General features: G+C 47.8%; 1 protein-coding gene across 1 annotated transcript; it reads right to left on the reverse strand.

The window, feature by feature from the left end:
- Positions 1 to 4,164: 4,164 nt before the first annotated feature.
- Positions 4,165 to 6,637, reverse strand: LOC139055381 (uncharacterized). Its single transcript, XM_070532817.1, has 2 exons — positions 6,520 to 6,637; positions 4,165 to 5,094 (listed from the first exon to the last, which is right to left on the reverse strand). The coding sequence occupies exons 1-2, from the start codon at positions 6,529 to 6,531 to the stop codon at positions 4,612 to 4,614; spliced, it is 495 nt and encodes a 164-aa protein (XP_070388918.1). The 5' UTR covers positions 6,532 to 6,637; the 3' UTR covers positions 4,165 to 4,611.
- Between the last annotated feature and the right edge of the window lie 14,601 nt (positions 6,638 to 21,238).

The raw sequence follows: 21,238 nt of genomic DNA on the forward strand, positions 1-21,238 counted from the left end.
GAAAGTCACAGGGTGCTAAGTCTGGACTGCATGGCGGATGATCGAAAATGTCCCATCCAAATTGTTCGAGAAGCCATTGAGTTGCTCCAGCAGTGTGTGGACGAGCATTGTCATGGATCAGACCAACTCCAGCGGTCAGCTTTCCTTTTCGTTTGTTCTGAATGGCTCTCCGCAAACGTCGTAATGTTTCACAATAAACAGTTGCAGTGACTGTGGTTCCGGGCTCCATAAACTCCACAAGCAACACACCTTGTTGATCCCAAAACACAGTAGCCATGGTCTTTCTGTTGTTGAAAGCTTTTTTGAATTTCTTTGGTTTGTTTGGTGAATTTGAATGCATCCATTGTTGTGATTGTCGTTTTGTTTCCGGTGTGTCGTATTGAATCCAGGTTTCATTCCCAGTCACGATTGATTTCAAAAGGTTGTCTCCTTCATCCTGATAACGCTCAAGGAACTCCAAAGCTGACGCCATTCGTCGAGTTTTGTGGCCGTCCGTCAACATTTTTGGGACCCAACGTGCACAAAGATTTTTGTAGCGTAACCGTTCAGTAACAATAGAGTACAAAACAGACCTTGAAACTTCTGGAAATTCCGTAGATAAAGCAGTAATGGTAAATCTGCGGTTTTCTTTAACCATTCTGTCAACTCGTTGAACCAGGTCATCTGAAAGGACAGATTTGCGTCCTTGGCCCCCTTCATCATGCACATCAATACGTCCATCTTTAAAATTTCGACACCATTCACGCACAACACCATCACTCATGAAGTTTTCCCCATACACTCGACTCATTCTCTGATGGATTTCTGCAGCACCACGGCCTTCAGCCTGTAGAAAACGAATAATACTTCGCAACTCACATTTGGCGGGAGCAACAATAATTGCAGCCATCTTTACGTGGCTGTAGCACAATGCCGACTGACGCCTGAATGTCAACAATGGCGGAGTGTGTAGTGCGAGAGCTGCGCAGTTGCCTACAGCGCATGTCCGCTTTCTGCTGCCCGCGTAGCGCCTGCACGGAGAGATCGGAGGTTGAAAAAAAACCGGCCCTCGTAATACCTACACATCTGCGTCGAAAAAGCTCGGTTTCTTCCGGCACAAGCTAAAAAGAGACCATTGGACATCAAACTATTGACCTATAATGTTTTTATGCGACCCTAGTTACAATACGCAAGATGTGTGTGGGAGTCACGCTAGAGACATTAGGAAAATTGAAACGGCACAAAGAGAAGCGGTTCGTTTCATCTTTAATGCCTCCCAGAGGAATGATTCGCCAACAACGCTCTTGGCCACTAACATTGCTGTCTTACAGTTACGAATAGCAATTAGTAGACTGAAGTTTATCCGCTCGCTTTACATCCGTAAATTTAATATGAATCCTGATAACTACATAGGAGCAGTAAACAGCGCTAAACAACAAGAGGAGAGGGACACAGACAACAGCTCTAACAACCAAGTGTCTTTATTCTTTCAGTCAGCATATATATATACTCTGCCTCTATCTCAAAGCACTTGTCGCCTGTCTTCGTCGTCCTTTTTTGTCCCTCATCGATGTATGCGCTGTGAGTAGCGTTTTATACCATGGAATACCAACTAGCCCATACCCAAACCTTGCTTATTATACTTAGCAGATGCCAAATTCGGGCCGCAACGAATGTTTATTGCAGCCAAACTTTCAAACGCATGCAGCTGTCCCTATAGAATATTTCACCACCATCAGTACACCGCACTCGCCTGGGTAGATACCTCAGGAAGTGTTTAGAACAACATTCTGGGCTATTATGTGTGAAAACAACGATCTCATTATCAGGAACGCCAGTAGTTATCTATCAGGAACGCCGGTAGTTATCTACCCAGGCGAGTGCGGTGATCCGATGATGGTGAAATTTTCGATAGGGACAGCTGCATGCATTTGGAATGCGCCTGTCCCGACATCTTCTTTGTGATCAACTACAAAACACAAATAATCCTTCAAAATACATCGAACCAACTTGCCCGACAATGAATCCTGCTAAACAACTCGTCTTTGCTACATTTTTCCTAGATCGCGCCACCATCCTGTTGAACGCTTTCGACGTTTTATAGGCAGAATACGCACAAAGAGAGTGTGTCGGACTCGGCAAGCAGGCTTTTCATTAAAAGGTGGACGACGATTCATCCTCCGATCGAAGCCGATGAATCAGCATTTCTGAGCGAGTAGGCGTTTAAATAGGGGCACAGTCACTGCGCGCGGCCCTCAATCTCGTCACTGCTCACCTTAGGAGAAGGAGGAGTGTCTGACTAAAACACTTTTTCACTGCACATCTTCGGGTCGGTCTGTAAATTTGGAATACCGTCAGTGTCGTTTTACATTTCTCGAATGCACAATTTTCGAGATGGGTCTACATTTTGACGTGTGCTGAATGACTTGTCATAATTGTACATAATGTTCCTAGAGATTCTCTGTCTGGACCCGCCCACTGCACAACTTTCTTGATGTTTTTATTTATGAAATGAGACTTGTCATGAGGGCAGATCAACGAATGCTGTAGCAACATGTTAGAATATTACAGGAATTGTAATGCTCATAGGTGTAGTTGCAGTACCAATAGCAATAAACATAGGCTGACCATATAAAATAGCGTGTTATGCTTTGTCTAGACAAATGAAGTGCAATTTGATAACCGTGGAGCAGCATTGTTTGGCACTACAGGGCATAGCTGGCGTTGTCGTCTTGGCGTGGACCTCGCGTTCCCTTAGTATGCAATGTTCACGAATTATTGAATTAGTGACAATGGTGAAAAATATTGCCATGTAATAGAATAACTGATATTGCAGTAAAACGCGCCAGGTGTCTCAACGCGCCGGCCTGAACGCGGGAAGATGCTTAGGAAGTTCCATGCCGCCTACTGAGGCACGCGCCCATGGTGCAACGCTTACAGCATCGGTCTGCTATGCTAGGGGTCCTCTGTTCGCATCCTGCCATTATATGATATTTATAATAATTATTATATATTGACACATGTGCCTACTTAGTCTTTTTCCTAGGATCATATTTTACCAACCAGCTTAATGTTATTGCTTGGCGGAACATGGACCTGCATTATTTGGAACATGAATTTTATCACTAATTCCATTTGTTGCTTATTTTCTTGCCGAACTTAGTGTAATGAGATCGTATGTGCGACAAGTAATGTGTAGTACTTTCTGGAAAGCATGAGGGTGGCTGCAAAAACGCTGGAACGTTCGACGAGTTATGTATAAAAGCCTACGCCTTTGACCCGCAGATCTGATTTGCGGCAATCGGCGACGTCGCCCACTGCTATCGTTGTGCATTGAGTGTAGCCTGCTTTTCTAGGCACAGGTTAGCCCAATAAAAATTTAGTTTCACAACAGACAGTTTTTGCTACTGCGTTCGTAACAGCGACTACATTGTGACAATATATATTAATATATGTGCGCAATTTCAAGCGGTCTGTGGTGCATGGGGCACATACGCAGAATAACATACCTGCCCACTCTTTTCGGCTTCACTCTCCCGGGGATCGGCCCATATGCATGGTAATTAGGAAAGATTTTGTCTTTAATAGCATCGTGTTCCCACATTGCCCTTTGATGTTGAATTAAATTTTATTTCGCTACTAACGAGAAACTGTGCTGATGATACCGACTATGCGAATGACTATGTAATGATGCCAGATATATTTTGCGAATCAGGGGTTCTCTTGTTTATGGGTTATGTATTCTTGCTTTTGTTTCGGAGATGAAACATTCTGAGGGTTCTGTCGGTTTCAGTTTAAACCATCAGCCTCCTGTTTCCGGCGTAGCTTTCTGGAAAAGAAATAACGCAGACCAAACCATACTGTCCGCCCCGGGTTAACTCCTTTTTGTATGGTGTCCTTCAGGGCAATAAATAAATGTGCCTAAAATGACTTTACTTCGCCCCTCTGTCAGGGTTAAGTGCAGCTGCTTCGAACTCGCGTGCCAGAGTAGCACATTCGCGTCTGTAGAACAGTAGAAGGGGGTATTCGATCCTGTTTGCAAATATTTCTTGGTGAAATTGTACTGCATGGCCAGAATACCAGAATAAAAACAAGAGCGCAGATGTTCAACTTGAGGCAGACAGATTTATTTTACCCTGAGTGATGAAAAGAAATACAACAATGTTCAAGGCTGTCGGCTTCGTCTTTGTTTGCCATCCAGAATATGAGATCTCGATAAGTTCGGTGACAGGTATAGCAATTCCGACAGCAGTAAGACACCGACCAACTAGCATTCTTTCCCGAGGCTTGATGTAATAAAAAATAATTAATACGACGAACACAATGTGAAATCGTAGCCTCTTTGCTTGTGGAGACAACATTCGGTGCATCAAAATGTTGAGTCTCACGAGGCCAGCTGTCAAATTCGAAGACGGATTCTAAGCAGTTTATGCGCTTGTTGCGATGCTGCACATTCCTCGAACTATGTTTGCAACAGTTTTGTTTGCAGTACGCCTGCTTTGACTGGCCGTCAGTTTCTCGATTGAATTGACGCAATTTAGCTTCCGCAGGCCAAGAAGCGATGACGCCCTGTTTGTGGGCGTGGACGTTTCGAGGATGAATAAAAAATCCCTAGCACACAAAACAGCACACTCAGCCCTTGAAACCATAGCCGCCGTATCCGTAACCACCTCCGTAGCCACCTCCATGGCCACCCTCGTAGCCACCGCCGTAGCCACCTCCGTAGCCACCTCCGTAGCCGCCTCCGTAGCCGCCTCCGTAGCCGCCTCCGTAGCCACCTCCATAACCACCTCCGTAGCCTCCTCCGAGGCCGGAGTGTGCGACAAGCGCTCCACCGCTGGAAAGCTTATTCACTTGGTGCACGGTTTTAACCAGGAAAACTGGGCCGGCCACAGCCTTGTAGAGTCCGGGCCCTCCACGCAGAAGGGCCACACTGCTGCCCACGCCCACGCCACCTCCGCCGTAGCCACCACCGTAGCCGCCACCGTAGCCACCACCGTAGCCGCCGCCGTAGCCACCACCATAGCCGCCAACGTATCCCAGGCCATACCCGCCGTAACCAAGCCCACCCGCCGTTGTGGTGGCGAAGACAGCAGACAGGATAATGGCGATGCACTGTAAATGTTGGTAAAATACGTTTTAGGGCTCCTCGCCAAGCAAGTTCTCTCTTGTGTAAAATTATCTGTTGCACCTTTGTGAATATACGACCTATGTATAGAATGTGTTTTGCTTCCGGAAGTCACAGCCCTTCTTGCTCTTCCCATTATTGTGAGTCAAGTCATCCTTTGTTTACTTCTTGAGAGCTACGATAGGTTGCCTCGATCAGCGCAAAGAAAAGTTATTATCTATGAAAAACTCAGATCACTACAGAGAAAACATCCTGAATATTCCAACGGGCTCGATTAAAGTTTATAGGGGCGTTTTCCTTCTATTTTAAACTTCATTTGCAACGAGAAAAATTTATCAAAATCCTCTTTTTTGCATGACTGCCGCACGCTGAAAGCATTGTCACTCTCCTAGGGCGTGTCTACAGATCTTATACCAGCTGCTATGTTTTGTCATGTGGAGTACACATTTCACCAGGCTATAAAATATTACGAAATGCAGGTTAAGGGCAACGGTAAACAATATATAAATACTTTTACTTTGGTTCAATTTTTTTTAGTCAGCTTTTTCGGGGGGGACTTGCAACCTAATGCGGCTAAGTTCACTGTTGCTTTACAAAAATTGAAGGGCTCAGACAAGAGAAAGAGAATATGTACTGTTGAAGGGACACTAGCTTCTGAGTTACACTCCACTGAATATCAAAATCAGAAATATTGCTTGCCTCTCACCCTGCACATTGAAAAACACATTAGAACGTTCTTTTCCCATCGCCACAAGAAGCCTCCTTAAATGTACCGTGCGAGAGTACCTCATGCAGGACACCCGACATCTCGCCCTTTCTTCTGCTACCTACACGCTCATTAGCATGTTTCTTCATTTTATTACACCTTCTTATCCTTTCATTTTCTTAAATACTTCTGATTTCTTGCAAAACTAGAAAATTAATGCACAAGGTTGGCTTTATGCTGTAATTCGACTTTTCATTTTTTATTATGAGCTCCTCTTTTTACGAAGTTTCTTGGTTTAGTCACTTCCCAATCTCCTCAACATAAGAAACGAAATCAAACGCACACGAAAACTCTTCGAATGAAAGAAAACGCACCGTCCAAATGTTTTAGATTGTGAACTTTGGCCGTTTCATCAAGCCAGCAAGGTATTACCAAGCACTGCTTTTTTGACAAGAAAATTCTATGATATTCATCGATTGTTTACTCTCTCGTCAACGTGTTGTTAGGAAACCTAACTCAGAAGCGAAAGTCAGTGTCAAAAATGTCTGTGACGTATTTCTGGTTCCCGCAATCGCTTTGTCTGCATGCATAGCGTTCGAGAATGCAAAGCGTTCGAGAAATATTTGTGCAAACGATGAGAACTGTGGCTAGGACTGGAATTTCGACACGACCCAATGGGCACATTGCTGTCTACGCAGACACTCACCAGAGCGTTCATGGCTACGGCTTCTTGTACTGGCCTCTTAGCGAACGATGTGTTAGCTGGTCCCTGCACGTAGCTTATATACTCGGCGTACGAAGGAAACTTTGCGTATTCGATGGCGCGGAAGCCACGTACAAGGCGACGGTATCGTGGCTGCCCTGCGTTCCACAGCGAAGAACCGGGAAGCGCACAGACGCTGCACGTGCCTGGCGAAAGTAATGCACAGCGCTCGCCGGGCGCTACACTGTTCGCGAAGCAATAAAGAGTGAAAACTAACGCAGCGGAAGAAGCACGCCTCCTAGGCGCTGGGACTCTAACCCCACAACTCTGAATATAGACGCACTATGCCTCCCAGGCGTTTCCTTGCGAAGAACGCGAAGTATTCTCGGACAGCCATTTGGCGCAGCTTCCCACATCTCTTGCCGAAGATGGAAGATGTCGATCAGTATGACCAGTAGGTCTATCGACAACGTGTAACGACTACAATTGATCCAAGATGACTAAAAATGTTTAATAATGACCAGTAATTAATACTAATTAAGGAAATGACTTGCCATGCCTACTAATGACTGCGAAATGACCAATATGTCTAACGACGCGTTGAAGCAACTACAATTGTTTAGAAGTTAACAAAAATGCTTAATAATCCCCAGTAATAACTAATAACGACTGAAATTACTACTGATGACTTTGATATGACCAACATGTCTAACGACGGCTTGCAATGCTTGCAATTATTTAGAAATGACTAGAAATGCTTGGTAGTGAGCAGCAATGACTAATAATGACTTGTAATGACTAGTAATGACAACGAAATGACCACTATGTCTAAGGACAGCTTGTAACCACTACAATTTATTAGAAATGACTAAAATGTTTAGTAAAGACGTATAATGACTAATGATGACTGAAATGACTTGTAATGACTACTCATGACTGATATGACCAATATGTCTAACGACGGATTTCGCCATGCACCTCTTAAGAGTATCTTAAGAGACCCGGTAATTTTTTCTGCTGCCGGTTCTGTGCTTGCAGTGAGGGACATTCCCGCAAAGACTGCTGTCTAGGCGTAACTGCAGCATATCCATGCGTCCTTTCTTTTACAAGAATTATGACTGTGATGGAGGTTCTTTCTCTATGGTTCCTAACGGGTCCCTGAGACAAAACTTTAGAGTACTCAATTAAGGGCAAAGCCGTTCGTCCCAAGGAAACACACAATACATTTAGTATACCCAGGATGAAAAAAAAATAGTTAATTAGCGCCTAATGAAACATTAAGATCAAGACGCTCAATGGCAACACATATTTAAACATTAACAAACAAACAAAGCTGCAGCACAGCAATTCGCGAGCGAGGTTATGCGGTATCGTTCAAGGAAACGAGTTCCCCGGTAACTGACGGCTGGCGACGTAATGAAGGAGACAGTGGAGTTCTCACCAAGGTAGCGGTAGTGTTACCAGATGGGTCGCAGATAACAGGCTCGAAGTAGTCTACAGCCGGCTGAGGAGACGCCGGAACCGCATCAAAGTTAGGATGAGAATTCAGCAGGGGTTTGTGTGACGTCCTATACGTGGAGCTGGGGACTAGCTCGAGCTTGTAGCCCGGTCTTGTAAGCAATGGTCGTGGTCTGGTAGCTCCGCTGGCGTGAACGCTTGAAGGCTCTGGCCCGCAACCTGCAACTCTGCGATTCTGCAACGCTCGGTACGGTGGACCACCTCTTCTAGTGGTTTCCCTGTGACTCTCTTTCCAACCCAACACTTCACTTTGTCTTCTGCTGTCGCCTGCGTGTCATACCAGGATTGGTGATCTTCAGAGCTCCGTCTTTGCCAATAATTGGTTCATTTTTCTTTATTTCTAACTTGCACCACGTGTTCTCGTGGCTGACTCTGTTCGACATCACCTAGCACGCGATTCAAGTCCGCGCGCGCAGTGTTTGTTGTCCTTTTTTTCTCTCGTCATCCACCACTCTTGGTTTCGCACATTGCAATCTTCCCAACGGCCTCCCTCCTGGAGCAACATCGCTTACCTATTCCTTCCAATGTCTGTATTTCTTGGCCCCGAGGGGAACAATTAGAACACTCAGCGCGCTGACTTCATCGACATAAGCAGCATCGCTAGTCTTGGGCATAGCAGTCGCTTTGTGTGTGATCTTCACCGCATGTGTAGCAACGTTGGTTTGATTCACTCTCACCGACGCTGTGACCAAGTCTCCGAAAATGTGGACAATCCACAGGTTGCGGTGCAAGTGGCTCCACTCTGAGTAGAAGGCGCCACACTTCTATCTCCACCCGCCGTGGTTGCTCACTGGCCATGGTGCTGGGTTCTGAGCACAATGTTGCGTCATCGAATCGTGGCTACAACGGCCGCATTTCGATGGGGGCGAAATGCGAAAACACCCGTCTGGTTAGATTTAGGTACACGTTAAAGAACCGTAGGTGGTTGAAATTTCCGGAGTCCTCGGCCACGGCGTGCCTCACAATCAGAAAGTGGTTTTCGTATGTGAAACTACATAATTAAATTTTTCATGTCTCTCTCCATTGGACATGTAGTTCGTGGAAAAGTGGCAATCACTGATTCGGTTGGCAATCGAACTTTGCCTACGACTCTCGTCAATCGGGATACAGCTATCGCGCTAGCGCCAGTTAGCTTTTGCAATGTTTCAGCTGGACGTAAGCTGGAGTAGCAACCTCAGACTATTCCTAACGTGCATGCAAGGTGCGCATGAATAAATGCAGTCCCCCGTCTTGAAACGAATGATCTGAATTTAAGTGAAATCCGTACACATGACTGATGCCGCGAGCTACACACAATACCTCCACGACTGAACTGTCTCACATTTGTATTTGTCTGAGGAAAAGCTGTGGCAGCATGCGCGGCTTCTTAGGTATCCTGGTGGTAGTGGAGTGGAATGCAACCTCCGTGTGTTCGAACCAGTGCCACAGTAATTGTAACTACGCTGTGCAGAAAACAACCCAAGGGTAAGTCATCAGGAGCAGGAAAGGCGCCTCAAAGGGACGGAACCCTTCCGGGGAACTCTTTCGAGATCAGGTTACACTGCTGTGACCAAACTTAACGACGAGATGAAATAAAGGAATCTTAGCCTACGCCAAACTTAGCCGAACCACGAGAGCTGTAGAAGAACACATGCTGTTCATGTCAGAGTGAGGCTGCTAGAATCTGACGGGCCCCAACGCCTTCGTCTTGATTCCCCAAGCGCCTACAGCGCGCAACCATAGCTGAAGTGGAACAGCGCAGCGCAACGTACAGAAAATGCACTAAATGTATGTATCCATATAAAAATAGACTGGCATACCCTGCACGGCGCCCTGCTGCATGCCATGTATCCTACCAGCTACGGTTGCAACGGCGCCTTGTGCTCTGCGCCGAATACCCTCCACCACACGGTATGGTAGTGTGGGCACAGCCCACAGACACCTCCCTTCACCGGACCAACCGTCGAGTAGTGGGAGGCCTAGCTGACACGTCCGTACACTGAAGAACTGCATCGCTTGGTGAGCACGGCCAAGCAGAGCACGGACGCCGTGGCTCAGAATCACGACGTCCTGTACTAATAACGCCGCTCACCGCGCACGATTCTACCGTCATCTCACTTCCACAAGTGAAGTGTAATCCTCCTTCTCCACATTGTTTCACTTAGTCTGTGTATTGCAACATCTCACATTTATATTTACAGACCTTGGGTGACAAATGTACGTCCCAGTTTAGTAGTAGGCCGAAGAAACTTCTGTGAGTACACGGCCCTGTCACGCGTACAAGCTGTAAAAGTTTACGCGGACTGGAAGTGGAACTTCTTCTTTCTGAGGCTATGTATATTATTATTTTAAATCACACGTTTCACCACTTCGCTAGTGGGTTACTCTGGTGCTGTTCCAGCGCCGTTGTAAGGAACGACGACTGCGAGCGCTCAATTTTTTCAATGACGAAAGAATTGGGCATCGAGTCTGCCGCTTATAAAGATGGAATTATTTATATTATGTATACCATTGAACGCCCTAAGGTCCACAGATAACCTTTGCGGCAGCACTGACGCACGGCAGCTCATTCTGATATTATATTACTGCACTTACTATCTTCACATCTGCACTAAAATGTATCCCTTACTTTGATTGGCCTTCCTTTTGGAACGGGGCAGCCTGCGGTTATACAGAAAAAAATCCAGTTTTGTTCGGCATATTAATGCATCTTCAACGCCTACACGTCACTTTGACGCGGTGCGTTTTCGCTATTTTGTGACGTTGCGCGACAGGCAGGTGAAGTGGGTGCAGCCCTAAAATTTCTGACCTATACCACAGGGCTAATGGCGAAAAGGCGTCGACTCAGAAATAACTATATTTTTTTCGGCCCAGTTATGCACAATCAGTGTGTACACGCCATATCCGATGGGGAGCTATCGCGGTGTTCGGGACGTCGCTTGACGGACAGGTGATGTGGCGGTGGATCAAAATGTTTTTCTCTGATAGCGGAAGGCTGATTGAAGAAATGCAATAGAAAAGTTTGGAATAGTTTTACGTTATAGCGCCCCAGCATGCATTATTTTCTCCATTGTCGCCATTATGTTGTAGTGGTCGTACTACCGTCATTTGTTCAGCTGCGTCTTCCAGTGTTCATTATGCTGTCGTCGTTATATATCATGATTTGAGTGCCGTCATGCCATTCCTTCACTCCGTTGTTGTAATATCGCCTTCGTCTTTCAATCGACGTCATTCCTGCTTCTTCATGGCATAGTCCTCACTGCTTTGTCGTCATACAGCCGTCGTCATGCCTTCACCTTTATGTGCGACATTGGCGAACGAGCGCCATAACAAAGTAGACCAATACTAAAGACAGCTTATGTCGCATATAGCCGAGACAACTGAATCATCGTAACGGTTACTACAGATTTGAAACTTTCGTGATACCTGCCATTGAGGGCGTCGCTATATTGCTTCAACGCTAATCACATTTCCATCGACAGCCTTTGTTAGATGGGTTCTGTCGTAATCTTGTATTGCTGAACAACATCTAGGATACATCACGCGCTTTCTTGGTGCTACCTATGTTTATACCCAATTGTTTTCTGCTGAACTGGGTCACTAGGTAATCTGTGGTCGAATAGATAGGGCATCAGACTTCTGTGCTGCGGAAACGGGATTCATAACCAACCTTCGCACAAACTGCCTGGCTACCGAGCCTGGCGGGCTAACGAAGATTATGCCCGGGGGTGCGTCGCATGTTCGTTACACCCCTTACCCCTAGTTTGGTCCATACACACAAAGTATATCCACTCCCGATGTATAAGGCTCTGCCACCGCCTCAGCCGGGTCGATGGTGCCTACTATCCAGGCGAGTAACCGTGCGGCGGCCTCCGCGGTCGAATACTCCGCCTGCGCGGGCCGGATGTGGCAACGCCGGGTGCTGTCTGAACCAGCCTCGCTCCTTCCGGAGGGTACGCAGTGACTGGCCTTGAGAGTGGTGCCCTACTTGAAGCCGGCTCAACAGGTGTCGCAGCACTGGCAAGGCTTGCCGGCTCCGAGGTGGGCCATGCTACGCTGGAAGCGACTCGAGTTGCCGCTAGTCCTACTGAGGGCAAGACTTCTGAAGTGGATATTGACGGTGCTAGTAAGGTCCCGGGGCAAGGCCTAACATGGTCGGTGTGGCGGTGCCATGATGCCCAGTTCGGCATGCGGACTAGCAGCGATGAAGCGCTGGCAGGAGATACACCTTGTCGGACGGACCAGGGTGGGCGTTGACGGAAGTACCTCGCGAGCACTGGAGCTGCCGACAATGACAAAGGCCCGGGAGGCACTCTGGGCCAGCAGCCAGCTTCTGCTTTAGCTTCCTAAGGAGTGTTGTGGACCGGAGGTCCGGATGCAGGACATCCAAGGGAGTCTTGACCATCCGACCCAGCAGGAGCTCACAGGGGGCAAGGCCAGTGGCATCATGGGGCGCGGTCGAGTACTGAAACAGTACCCGAGCAACCTGCATCCAGAAATCCCCAGACTGGCTCTTCTTGAGGTTTTTCTTGATGGTCTGGACCACCAGCTCGGCTGCACCATTTGAAGCAGAGTGGTATAGCGGAAGAATCATTTCGCGGATTCCGTTCTTCATCAGGCAGGCCCGGTACTCTGTGCTGGCGAAAGTGGGACCATTGTCGGACACGATGACATCCGGCAACTCCTGGTCGGCGAAGACCTGTCGAAGCACCGCAATGGTGGCGCCTGCTGATGGAGTGGGGAAATGTAGAACCTCCACCCACTTTGAAAAGGCGTCCACCACCACTAAGAAGTAATGTGCCTTGAAGGGGACCCTAAATTCTGCATGCAGGTGGGCGGACTCTTTGGGAACTGCCAGGGAGAGAGTTCCACATCACGTGAGGTCCGCTGATGCTGCTGCCACACCTGCCAGCTCTGAACCATGTGAGCGATATCCTGGTCCAGGCCAGGCCACCAAACGTGGGAACAGGCTACTAATCTTGGCCTTTTCCACGCCAGGACCAATTCCTCATCACATGACACTTCCTTCGCCACTTGAGACAGTAATGGGTCCCGGCTGGTCGCCTGCGATACTGGAGATCTCAGGAGTATAACCGGGAGTGCATGCTCCAGCATGAAGATTTCGGCAGGTTGTGGAACAGCAGCAGGCACCTCCGGCAGGGGCAGGGCGCTCAGGGCATTAGCAGATCCCAGGTCCCTTCCCGGACGGTAAACCGTCTGGTAACTGTAGGGTGCTAGCTTCAAGGCCCAGCGTACCACTCGAGGTGATGCCTGCAGGGGTACTGCTTTGTCAGGCCCAAGTAGCCCCGGCAGCGGCTTGTGGTCCATGGTGAAAGCTACAGGTGAAAACGCTCGGCGTGACAGCCAAGCATTCCTTGTCCATATGACTGTAGCGTTGCTATGGATCAAGAAGCTGACGAGAAGCAAACCTGGCCATCCTTGTCTCGGTCCATCAGGATGGCTCCGACACCGTACAGCGAAGCGTCTACGGTCAGGGTGACAGGATTGGGCGGATCGAAGTGTACCAGCACTGTAGCCTTGGTGAATAGCTCCTCGCTGCGCTGGAAGACCACGTGCTGCTCCTTCTTCCAGACCTACTGCTGACCATGTCGAAGCTTAAGATGGAGCGGCTGTGGATACGCTGACAGGTTCGGCAGAGATCTGGTGGAGAAGTTTATGAAACCGAGGTGGCCCTGAAACTCCTTTTGGTTCTGCGGCTTACGTGCCCTGAGCACAGCATCAACTTTGCGGGGAACCGGGGCTAGGCCAACGTGGGAAATGGCATCCCAAGTACTCAACACAGGGGGCCAAGAAAATGCACTTTTCCAGCTTGAACTTGAGACTTGCGTCCTGCAGTCGTGCCAGGACGTTGCGTAGGTTCTGCAGGTGGTCCCCGCCGTTGCTGCCAGTAACCAGGATATCGTCCAAGCAAACCGCCCCGTGTCTCATGCCCCTGAAAAGGTTGTTCATCTCCCTCTGAAAAATGGCTGGGGATGAGAACACGCCGAACGGTAAGCGCGCGTACTGGAAGAGCCCCAAAGCTGTCGATATTGCGACATACTTCCGAGAGACATCTTGGGCCTCCAGCTGCTGCTAAGCATCTCTGAGGCGGAGCTTGGTAAACTTCTTTCCCACGGACAACAGTGAACAGAGATTTTCAGTACGGGGCAAAGGATACTTCTAGACGACAGCGACGGAGTTGATGGTAACATTGAAAACCCCTCAGATCCGGGCAATGCCGTCTCGCTTGAGGACGGGTACGATGGGTGCGGGCCATTAACACGTCTTGATGGGCACCAGGATGCCCTTTCGTAGTAACTGCTGCAGTTCCTACGTGACACCGTTTTTAGGGCGAATGGCAGTAGGCGAGGCTTGAAAGACGTGGCCGGGCTGCCTCGGGTACATAGAGGCCAGCCTTCGTGCAGGCGAATGTGCCCGTCTCTGGATGGAACAGGGTCTTCAACTCGGTCAGGAGGCTGTGGACGTATTTCACAACATCCAGTCTGGCTTCCTGGTACCCCGACAGACGAACTCCCAGTGCACGAATCCAGTTTCGGCCCACCATCTTTGGCGACGAACCTTTGCTTAAGTAAAGGGGAAGGGCTGCCTCCCTGTCGTCAAAGCAAATGCCGACCTGGGCCGGACCCTGGACCTGCAGAGCTGCCCGAAGTAGTGGCGCAGCGTTACACCCAAAGCCTCGACGGACACGTCGGGGAGCGTACGCTTGAACAGCCTTCCCGCCATGACTGACACGCTGGCCCCTCTGTGCAACTCCATGGGAATGGGGTGCCCACAGACTTCGACGGTCAGCATGTACGGTGGCACAGCCGAAGGAACAAGGCCGGGGTGCCATATGTCGACACTCGGTGGGTCCTCGGGCACGACGTGGAGCCTGGCAGTGGATCAATTTGAGCCTGCTCCCGCACGACTGCGCCGCGTACCCTTGCGACGGCTACCGCTTCCGCGGGCTTACGTGCAACCTGCGTTTGTACCAGGCTGCTACAGCTGTCCGCTGTTTGTACTACCCCTCGGCATATCCGTCATCATCATCATCATCATCATCCTGGTTACGCCCACTGCAGGGCAAAGGCCTCTCCCATATTTCTCCAACAACCCCGGTCATGTACTAATTGTCGCCATGCCGTCCCTGCAAATTTCTTAATCTCATCCGCCCACCTAACTTTCTGCCGCCCCTGCTACGCTTCCCTTCCCTTGGAATCCAATCCGTAACCCTTAATGACCATCGGTTATCTTCCCTCCTCATTACATGTCCTGCCCATGCCCATTTCTTTTTCTTGATTTGAACTAAGATGTCATTAACTCGCGTTTGTTCCCTCACCCAATCTGCTCTTTTCTTATCCCTTAACGTTACACCTATCATTCTTCTTTCCATAGCTCGTTGCGTCGTCCTCAATTTGAGTAGAACCCTTTTCGTAAGCCTCCAGGTTTCTGCCCCGTAGGTGAGTACTGGTAAGACACAGCTATTATACACTTTTCTTTTGAGGGATAATGGCAACCTGCTGTTCATGATCTGAGAATGCCTGCCAAACGCACCCCAGCCCATTCTTATTCTTCTAATTATTTCTGTCTCATGATCCGTATCCGCAGTCACTACCTGCCCTAAGTAGATGTATTCCCTTACGACTTCCAGTGTCTCGCTGCCTATTGTAAACTGCTGTTCTATTCCGAGACTGTTAAACATTACTTTAGTTTTCTGCAGATTAATTTTGAGACCCACTCTTCTGCTTTGCCTCTCGAGGTCAGTGAGCATGCATTGCAGTTGGTCCCCTGAGTTACTAAGCAAGGCAATATCATCAGCGAATCGCAAGTTACTAAGGTATTCTCCTTTAACTTTTATCTCCATTTCTTCCCAATCCAGGTCTCTGAACACCTCCTGTAAACACGCTGTGAATAGCATTGGAGAGATCGTATCTCCCTGCCTGACGCCTTTCTTTATTGGGATTTTGTTGCTTTCTTTATGGAGGACTACGATGGCTGTGGAGCCGCTATAGATATTTTTCAGTATTTTTACATATGGCTCGTCTACACCCTGATTCCGTAATGCCTCCATAACGGCTGAGGTTTCGACTGAATCAAACGCTTTCTCGTAATCATTGAAAGCTATATATAAGGGTTCGTTATATTCTGCACATTTCTCTATCACAAGATTGATAGTGTGAATACGGTCTATTGTTGAGTATCCTTTACGGAATCCTGCCTGGTCCTTTGGTTGACAGAAGTCTAAGGTGTTCCTGATTCTATTTGCGATTAGCTTAGTAAATAGTTTGTAGGCAACGGACAGTAAGCTGATCGGTCTATAATTTTTCAAGTCTTTGGCGTCCCCTTTCTTATGGATTAGGATTATGTTAGCGTTTTTCCAAGATTCCGGTACGCTTGACGTTATGAGACATTGCGCATACAGGGTGGCCAGTTTCTCTAGAACAATCTGCCCACCATCCTTCAGTAAATCTGCTGTTACCTGATCCTCCCCAGCTGCCTTCCCCCTTTGCATATCTCCCAAGGCTTTCTTTACTTCTTCCGGCGTTACCTGTGGGATTTCGAATTCCTCTAGATTATTTTCTCTTTCATTATTGTCGTGGGTGGCACTGGTACTGTATAAATCTCTATAGAACTCCTCAGCCACTTGTACTCTCTCATCCATATTAGTAATGATATTGCCGGTTTTGTCTCTTAACGCATACATCTGATTCTTGCCAATTCCTAGATTCTTCTTCACTGTTTTTAGGCTTCCTCCGTTCCTGAGAGCATGTTCAATTCTATCCATATTATACTTCCTTATGTCAGCTGTCTTACGCTTTTTGATTAACTTCGAAAGTTCTGCCAGTTCTATTCTAGCTGTAGGGTTAGAGGCTTTCATACATTGGCGTTTCTTGATGAGATCTTTCGTCTCCTGCGATAGTTTACTGGTATCCTGCCTAAAGAGTTACCACCGACTTCCATTGCACACTCCTTAATGATGTCCACAAGATTGTCGTTCATTGCTTGAACACTAAGGTCCTCTTCCTGAGTTAAAGCCGAATACCTGTTCTGAAGCTTGATCTGGAATTCCTCTATTTTCCCTCTTACCGCTAACTCATTGATCGGCTTCTTATGTACCAGTTTCTTCCGTTCCCTCCTCAAGTCTAGGCTAATTCGAGTTCTTACCATCCTATGGTCACTGCAGCGTACCTTGCCGAGCACGTCCACATCTTTTATGATGCCAGGGTTAGCGCAGAGTATGAAGTCTATTTCATTTCTAGTCTCGCCGTTCGGGCCCCTCCACGTCCACTTTCGGCTATCCCGCTTGCGGAAGAAGGTATTCATTATCCTCATAATATTCTGTTCCGCAAACTCTACTAATACCTCCCCCCTGATATTCCTAGTGCCTATGCCATATTCCGCCACTGCCTTGTCTCCAGCCTGCTTTTTGCCTACCTTAGCATTAAAGTCACCCATTACTATACTGGCACCTGGCATATCCGTGCCAGGTGCCAAGTTTTCCCGCACATGAAGCATTGCGCCTTGGAAAACTGACACTGTGAGTGGGTGTGGGCACAACGCAGTGACTGCCAACTTGTTGACCGCTGCTTCTGCCGACGTTGAGCCAGTCGCACATACAATCTCGCCGGCATCCCTGGCAGGGGGCCAGCGCTGCCTTCACCACGTCGTCCAGCGAGGGGTCATGAAGCAACAGGAGTCGCGTCTGCATGGTGGGGTTGTTGACATTGTTGACGAAACGGGCCCGCAACAGCGAGTACGGCTGATTCCCGAAGCCGCAGGTACTCGCTCACCCTCGCAGCGCAGCAGCGAACTGCCCCAGGGTCTCTCCTTCCCGGCGGCCCCGGTTATTGAAGCGCAAACGTTCCATTAGTGTGGACGGTTAATACGTGGGTACTCGTCACCAGTGTCATGATCCGCCCGCGTTTCTGAACGAGTGAGGGCTCGAGGCCCCCTCCGTTAGACAGACGCTCCTCAGCGTGGTGCTGGTAGTTTACGATGACTTACCGCCGAGTAGCTGTTTATTTGGTGCGGTCACGAACGTTTCCCAGCGAGCCTGGCAGGCTAACGAAAATTATGCCAGGGGTGGCGTCACATGCTCGTTACAGTGACAAGTCCGTTTTCATGCATATATCAAATAAGAATTGTCCTCTTAATCATACGTGTTTCCTTAACAACTGCCCTTTGACTGAAGTCGATGAGTGCAAATATTATGTGTTAAAATTGCAAATCGCCTGACAAGGTCCAGCCTTATTAATAAAATCGGGACATCTGCGTCGAAAAAGCTCGGTTTCTTCCGGCACAAGCTAAAGAAAGTCTATTGGACATGAAATTATTGAGCTATATTGTTTTTTATGCGACCCTAGTCACAATACGCAACTTCTATGTAAGAGCCACTCTAGAGACAATTGGATGGATGGATGGAAGCGAAACTTTAAGAAGGTCCTGAGGTACGCTACTCAGCGCGCTGCGGGCCGCTCCCACGTTGGGACAGTCAGAGGCCTTGCCCGACCGCCGCATCGTGGGCCTTCTGGACAGCCCATAATTGCGCCCCGGCATCCGGGCTCTTGATAGCGGAGAGCCACTTGTCCTCGTTGATTTGTTCTGTGCCTCGTAACGAGGGGCAACGCCAGAGACAATTAAGAAAATTTATATGGCACAACGAGAAACATTTCGTTTCATCTTTAATGCCTCTCAGAGGATTGATTCACCAACAATGATATTGGCCACTGACATTGCTGTCTTACACTTGCGAATATCAATTAGTATACTGAAGTTTCCCTGCTCGCTTTACTTCCGTAAATTTAGTATGAACCCTGATAACTACATAGGAGCAGTAAACAGCGCTAAACAACAGGAGAAGGAGACGGACACAGCCAACAACGCTAACAACCAAGTGTTTTTATTCTTTCAGTCAGCACATATATACTCTACCTCTATCTCAAAGCACTTGTCGCCTGTCTTCGTCGTCCTTTTTTGTCCCTCGTCTATGTATGCGCTGTAAGTAACGATTTGTACCATGGAATACCAACTAGCCCATACCCAAACCTCGCGTATCATACTTAGCAGATGCAAAATTTGTTCCGCAGCGAATATTTATGCAGTAAAACATTCAAACGCATGCAGCGGTCCCTATCGAATATTTCATCACCATCGGATCACCGCACTCGCCTGGGTAGATACCTCAGGAAGTGTTTAAAAATAACATTCCGGCCTATTACGTGCGAAAACAGCGATCTCAATATAAGGAACGCCGTAGAGGGGGAATCCATATTAATTCTGAACACCTGATGTTATATAACGTTCACCGAATACACAGTTCATAGGTGCTCTTGCATTCCATCTGTCCATGACGTTACGGTTTCGCACTTACGTAGGAAGGTTATTGTTTAATTTGTAACGTCGTGCTGTCCTGCTAATCACGAGTGTGCAAAGTAACAAGCTGTTTGGAAGCCAAAAGGCTGAAGTTCATCCAAATTCCTATACTTCAATCATTCCCATTCTAGCGGAATCGCTCTTCTTGCAGCTCACGTAAACACTAGCGCCCCAGTTCCCTCTATTAATTACTGCGCAGAAATCTATGCTTGAAGCGATATACTCGTCTTTTGGAATGACTGGATGCACTTAGTAGACGATCACAAGGAAGAAGACGGGACAGGCGCAAAATGCGCCTGTCCCGTCTTCTTCTATGCGATCGTCTACAAAGCGCATCCAATTTTTCCAAATACAACAAACCAACTTGCCCAACAACGAATCCTCCTAAACTACTCATTTTTGCTACATTTTTCCTAGATGGCGCCACCACCCTGTGGAACGCTTTCGGCGTTTTATAGCCAGAATACGTACAAAAAGAGTGCGTCGGACTCCGCAAGCAGGCTTTTCTTTAAAAGGTGGACGACGATTCATCCTTCGATCGAAGCCGATGAAACAGCCTTTCTGAGCGAGATGGCGGTTGTATAGGGGCACAGTCACTGCGTGCCGCCCTCAATCTCGTCACCGCTCACCTTAGGAGAAGGAGGAGTGTCTGACTGAAACGCTTTTTCACTGCACATCTCTGGGTCGGTCTGTAATTTTGGAATACATTCGGTGTCGTCTTACATTTCTAGAATGCACAATTTTCCAGATGGGCCCACATTTTGACGTGTGATGAATGACTTGTCATAACTGTACATAATGTTCCTAGAGATTCTCTGTCTTGACCCGCCCACAGCACAACTTTCCTTGTGTTCTTACTTATGAAATCAGATTTGACATGGAGGGCAGATCAACGAATGCTGTAGCAACATGTTAGAATATTACAGATATTGTAATGCTCATAGGTGTAGTAGCAGTACGAATAGCAATAAACATAGGCTGACCATGTAAATTAGCGTGTTATGCTTTGTCTAGACAAGTGAACTGCAATTTGATGACCGCAGAGCAGCATCGTTTGGCCCTACAGGGTAGGGCCGGCGTTGTCGGCTTGGCATGGACCTCGCGTTCCCTTAGTATGCAATGTTCACGAATTATTAAATTAGTGCCAATGGTGAAAAATATTGCCATGATTAAGAACAACTGATATTGCATTTAACGCGCCATGTGTCTCAACGCGCCGGCCTGCACGCTGGAAGTTGCTTACTACTGAGGCATGCGCCCGTGGTGAAACTGTTACAGCATCGGTCTGCTATGCTAGGGGTCCTCTGTTCGCATCCTGACATTGTATGATATTTACATTAATTATTATATATTGGCACGTGTGCCTACTTAATCTTTTTCCTAGGATCATATTTCACCCGGGAACCTAATGTTGTCGCTGGGCGGAACACGCACTTGCATTATTTGGAACATGAATGTTATCGTTAATTCTATTCGTTGCTTATTTTCTTGGCGAACTTAGTGTAATGAGATCGTATGTGCGACAGGTAATGTGTAGTACTATCTGGAAAGCACGCGGGTGGCTGCAAATACGCTGGAACGTTCGACGAGTTATGTATAAAGGCCGACGCCTTTGACCCGCAGATCTGATTTCCGGCAATCGGCGACGGCGCCCGCTGCTGTCGTTGTGCTTTGAGTGTAGCCTGCTTTTCTAGGCACAGGTTAGCCCAATAAAAATTTAGTTTCACAACAGACAGTTTTTGCTACTGTGTTCGTCACAGCGACTACATTGTGACAATATGTACTTATATATGTGCGGAATATCAAACGGTCTGTGGTGCATGGGGCACATACGCAGAATCACATATCTGCC

The sequence above is a fragment of the Dermacentor albipictus genome, chromosome 2 (assembly GCF_038994185.2).
Source record: "Dermacentor albipictus isolate Rhodes 1998 colony chromosome 2, USDA_Dalb.pri_finalv2, whole genome shotgun sequence".
NCBI classification, from domain to species: Eukaryota; Metazoa; Arthropoda; class Arachnida; order Ixodida; family Ixodidae; genus Dermacentor; species Dermacentor albipictus.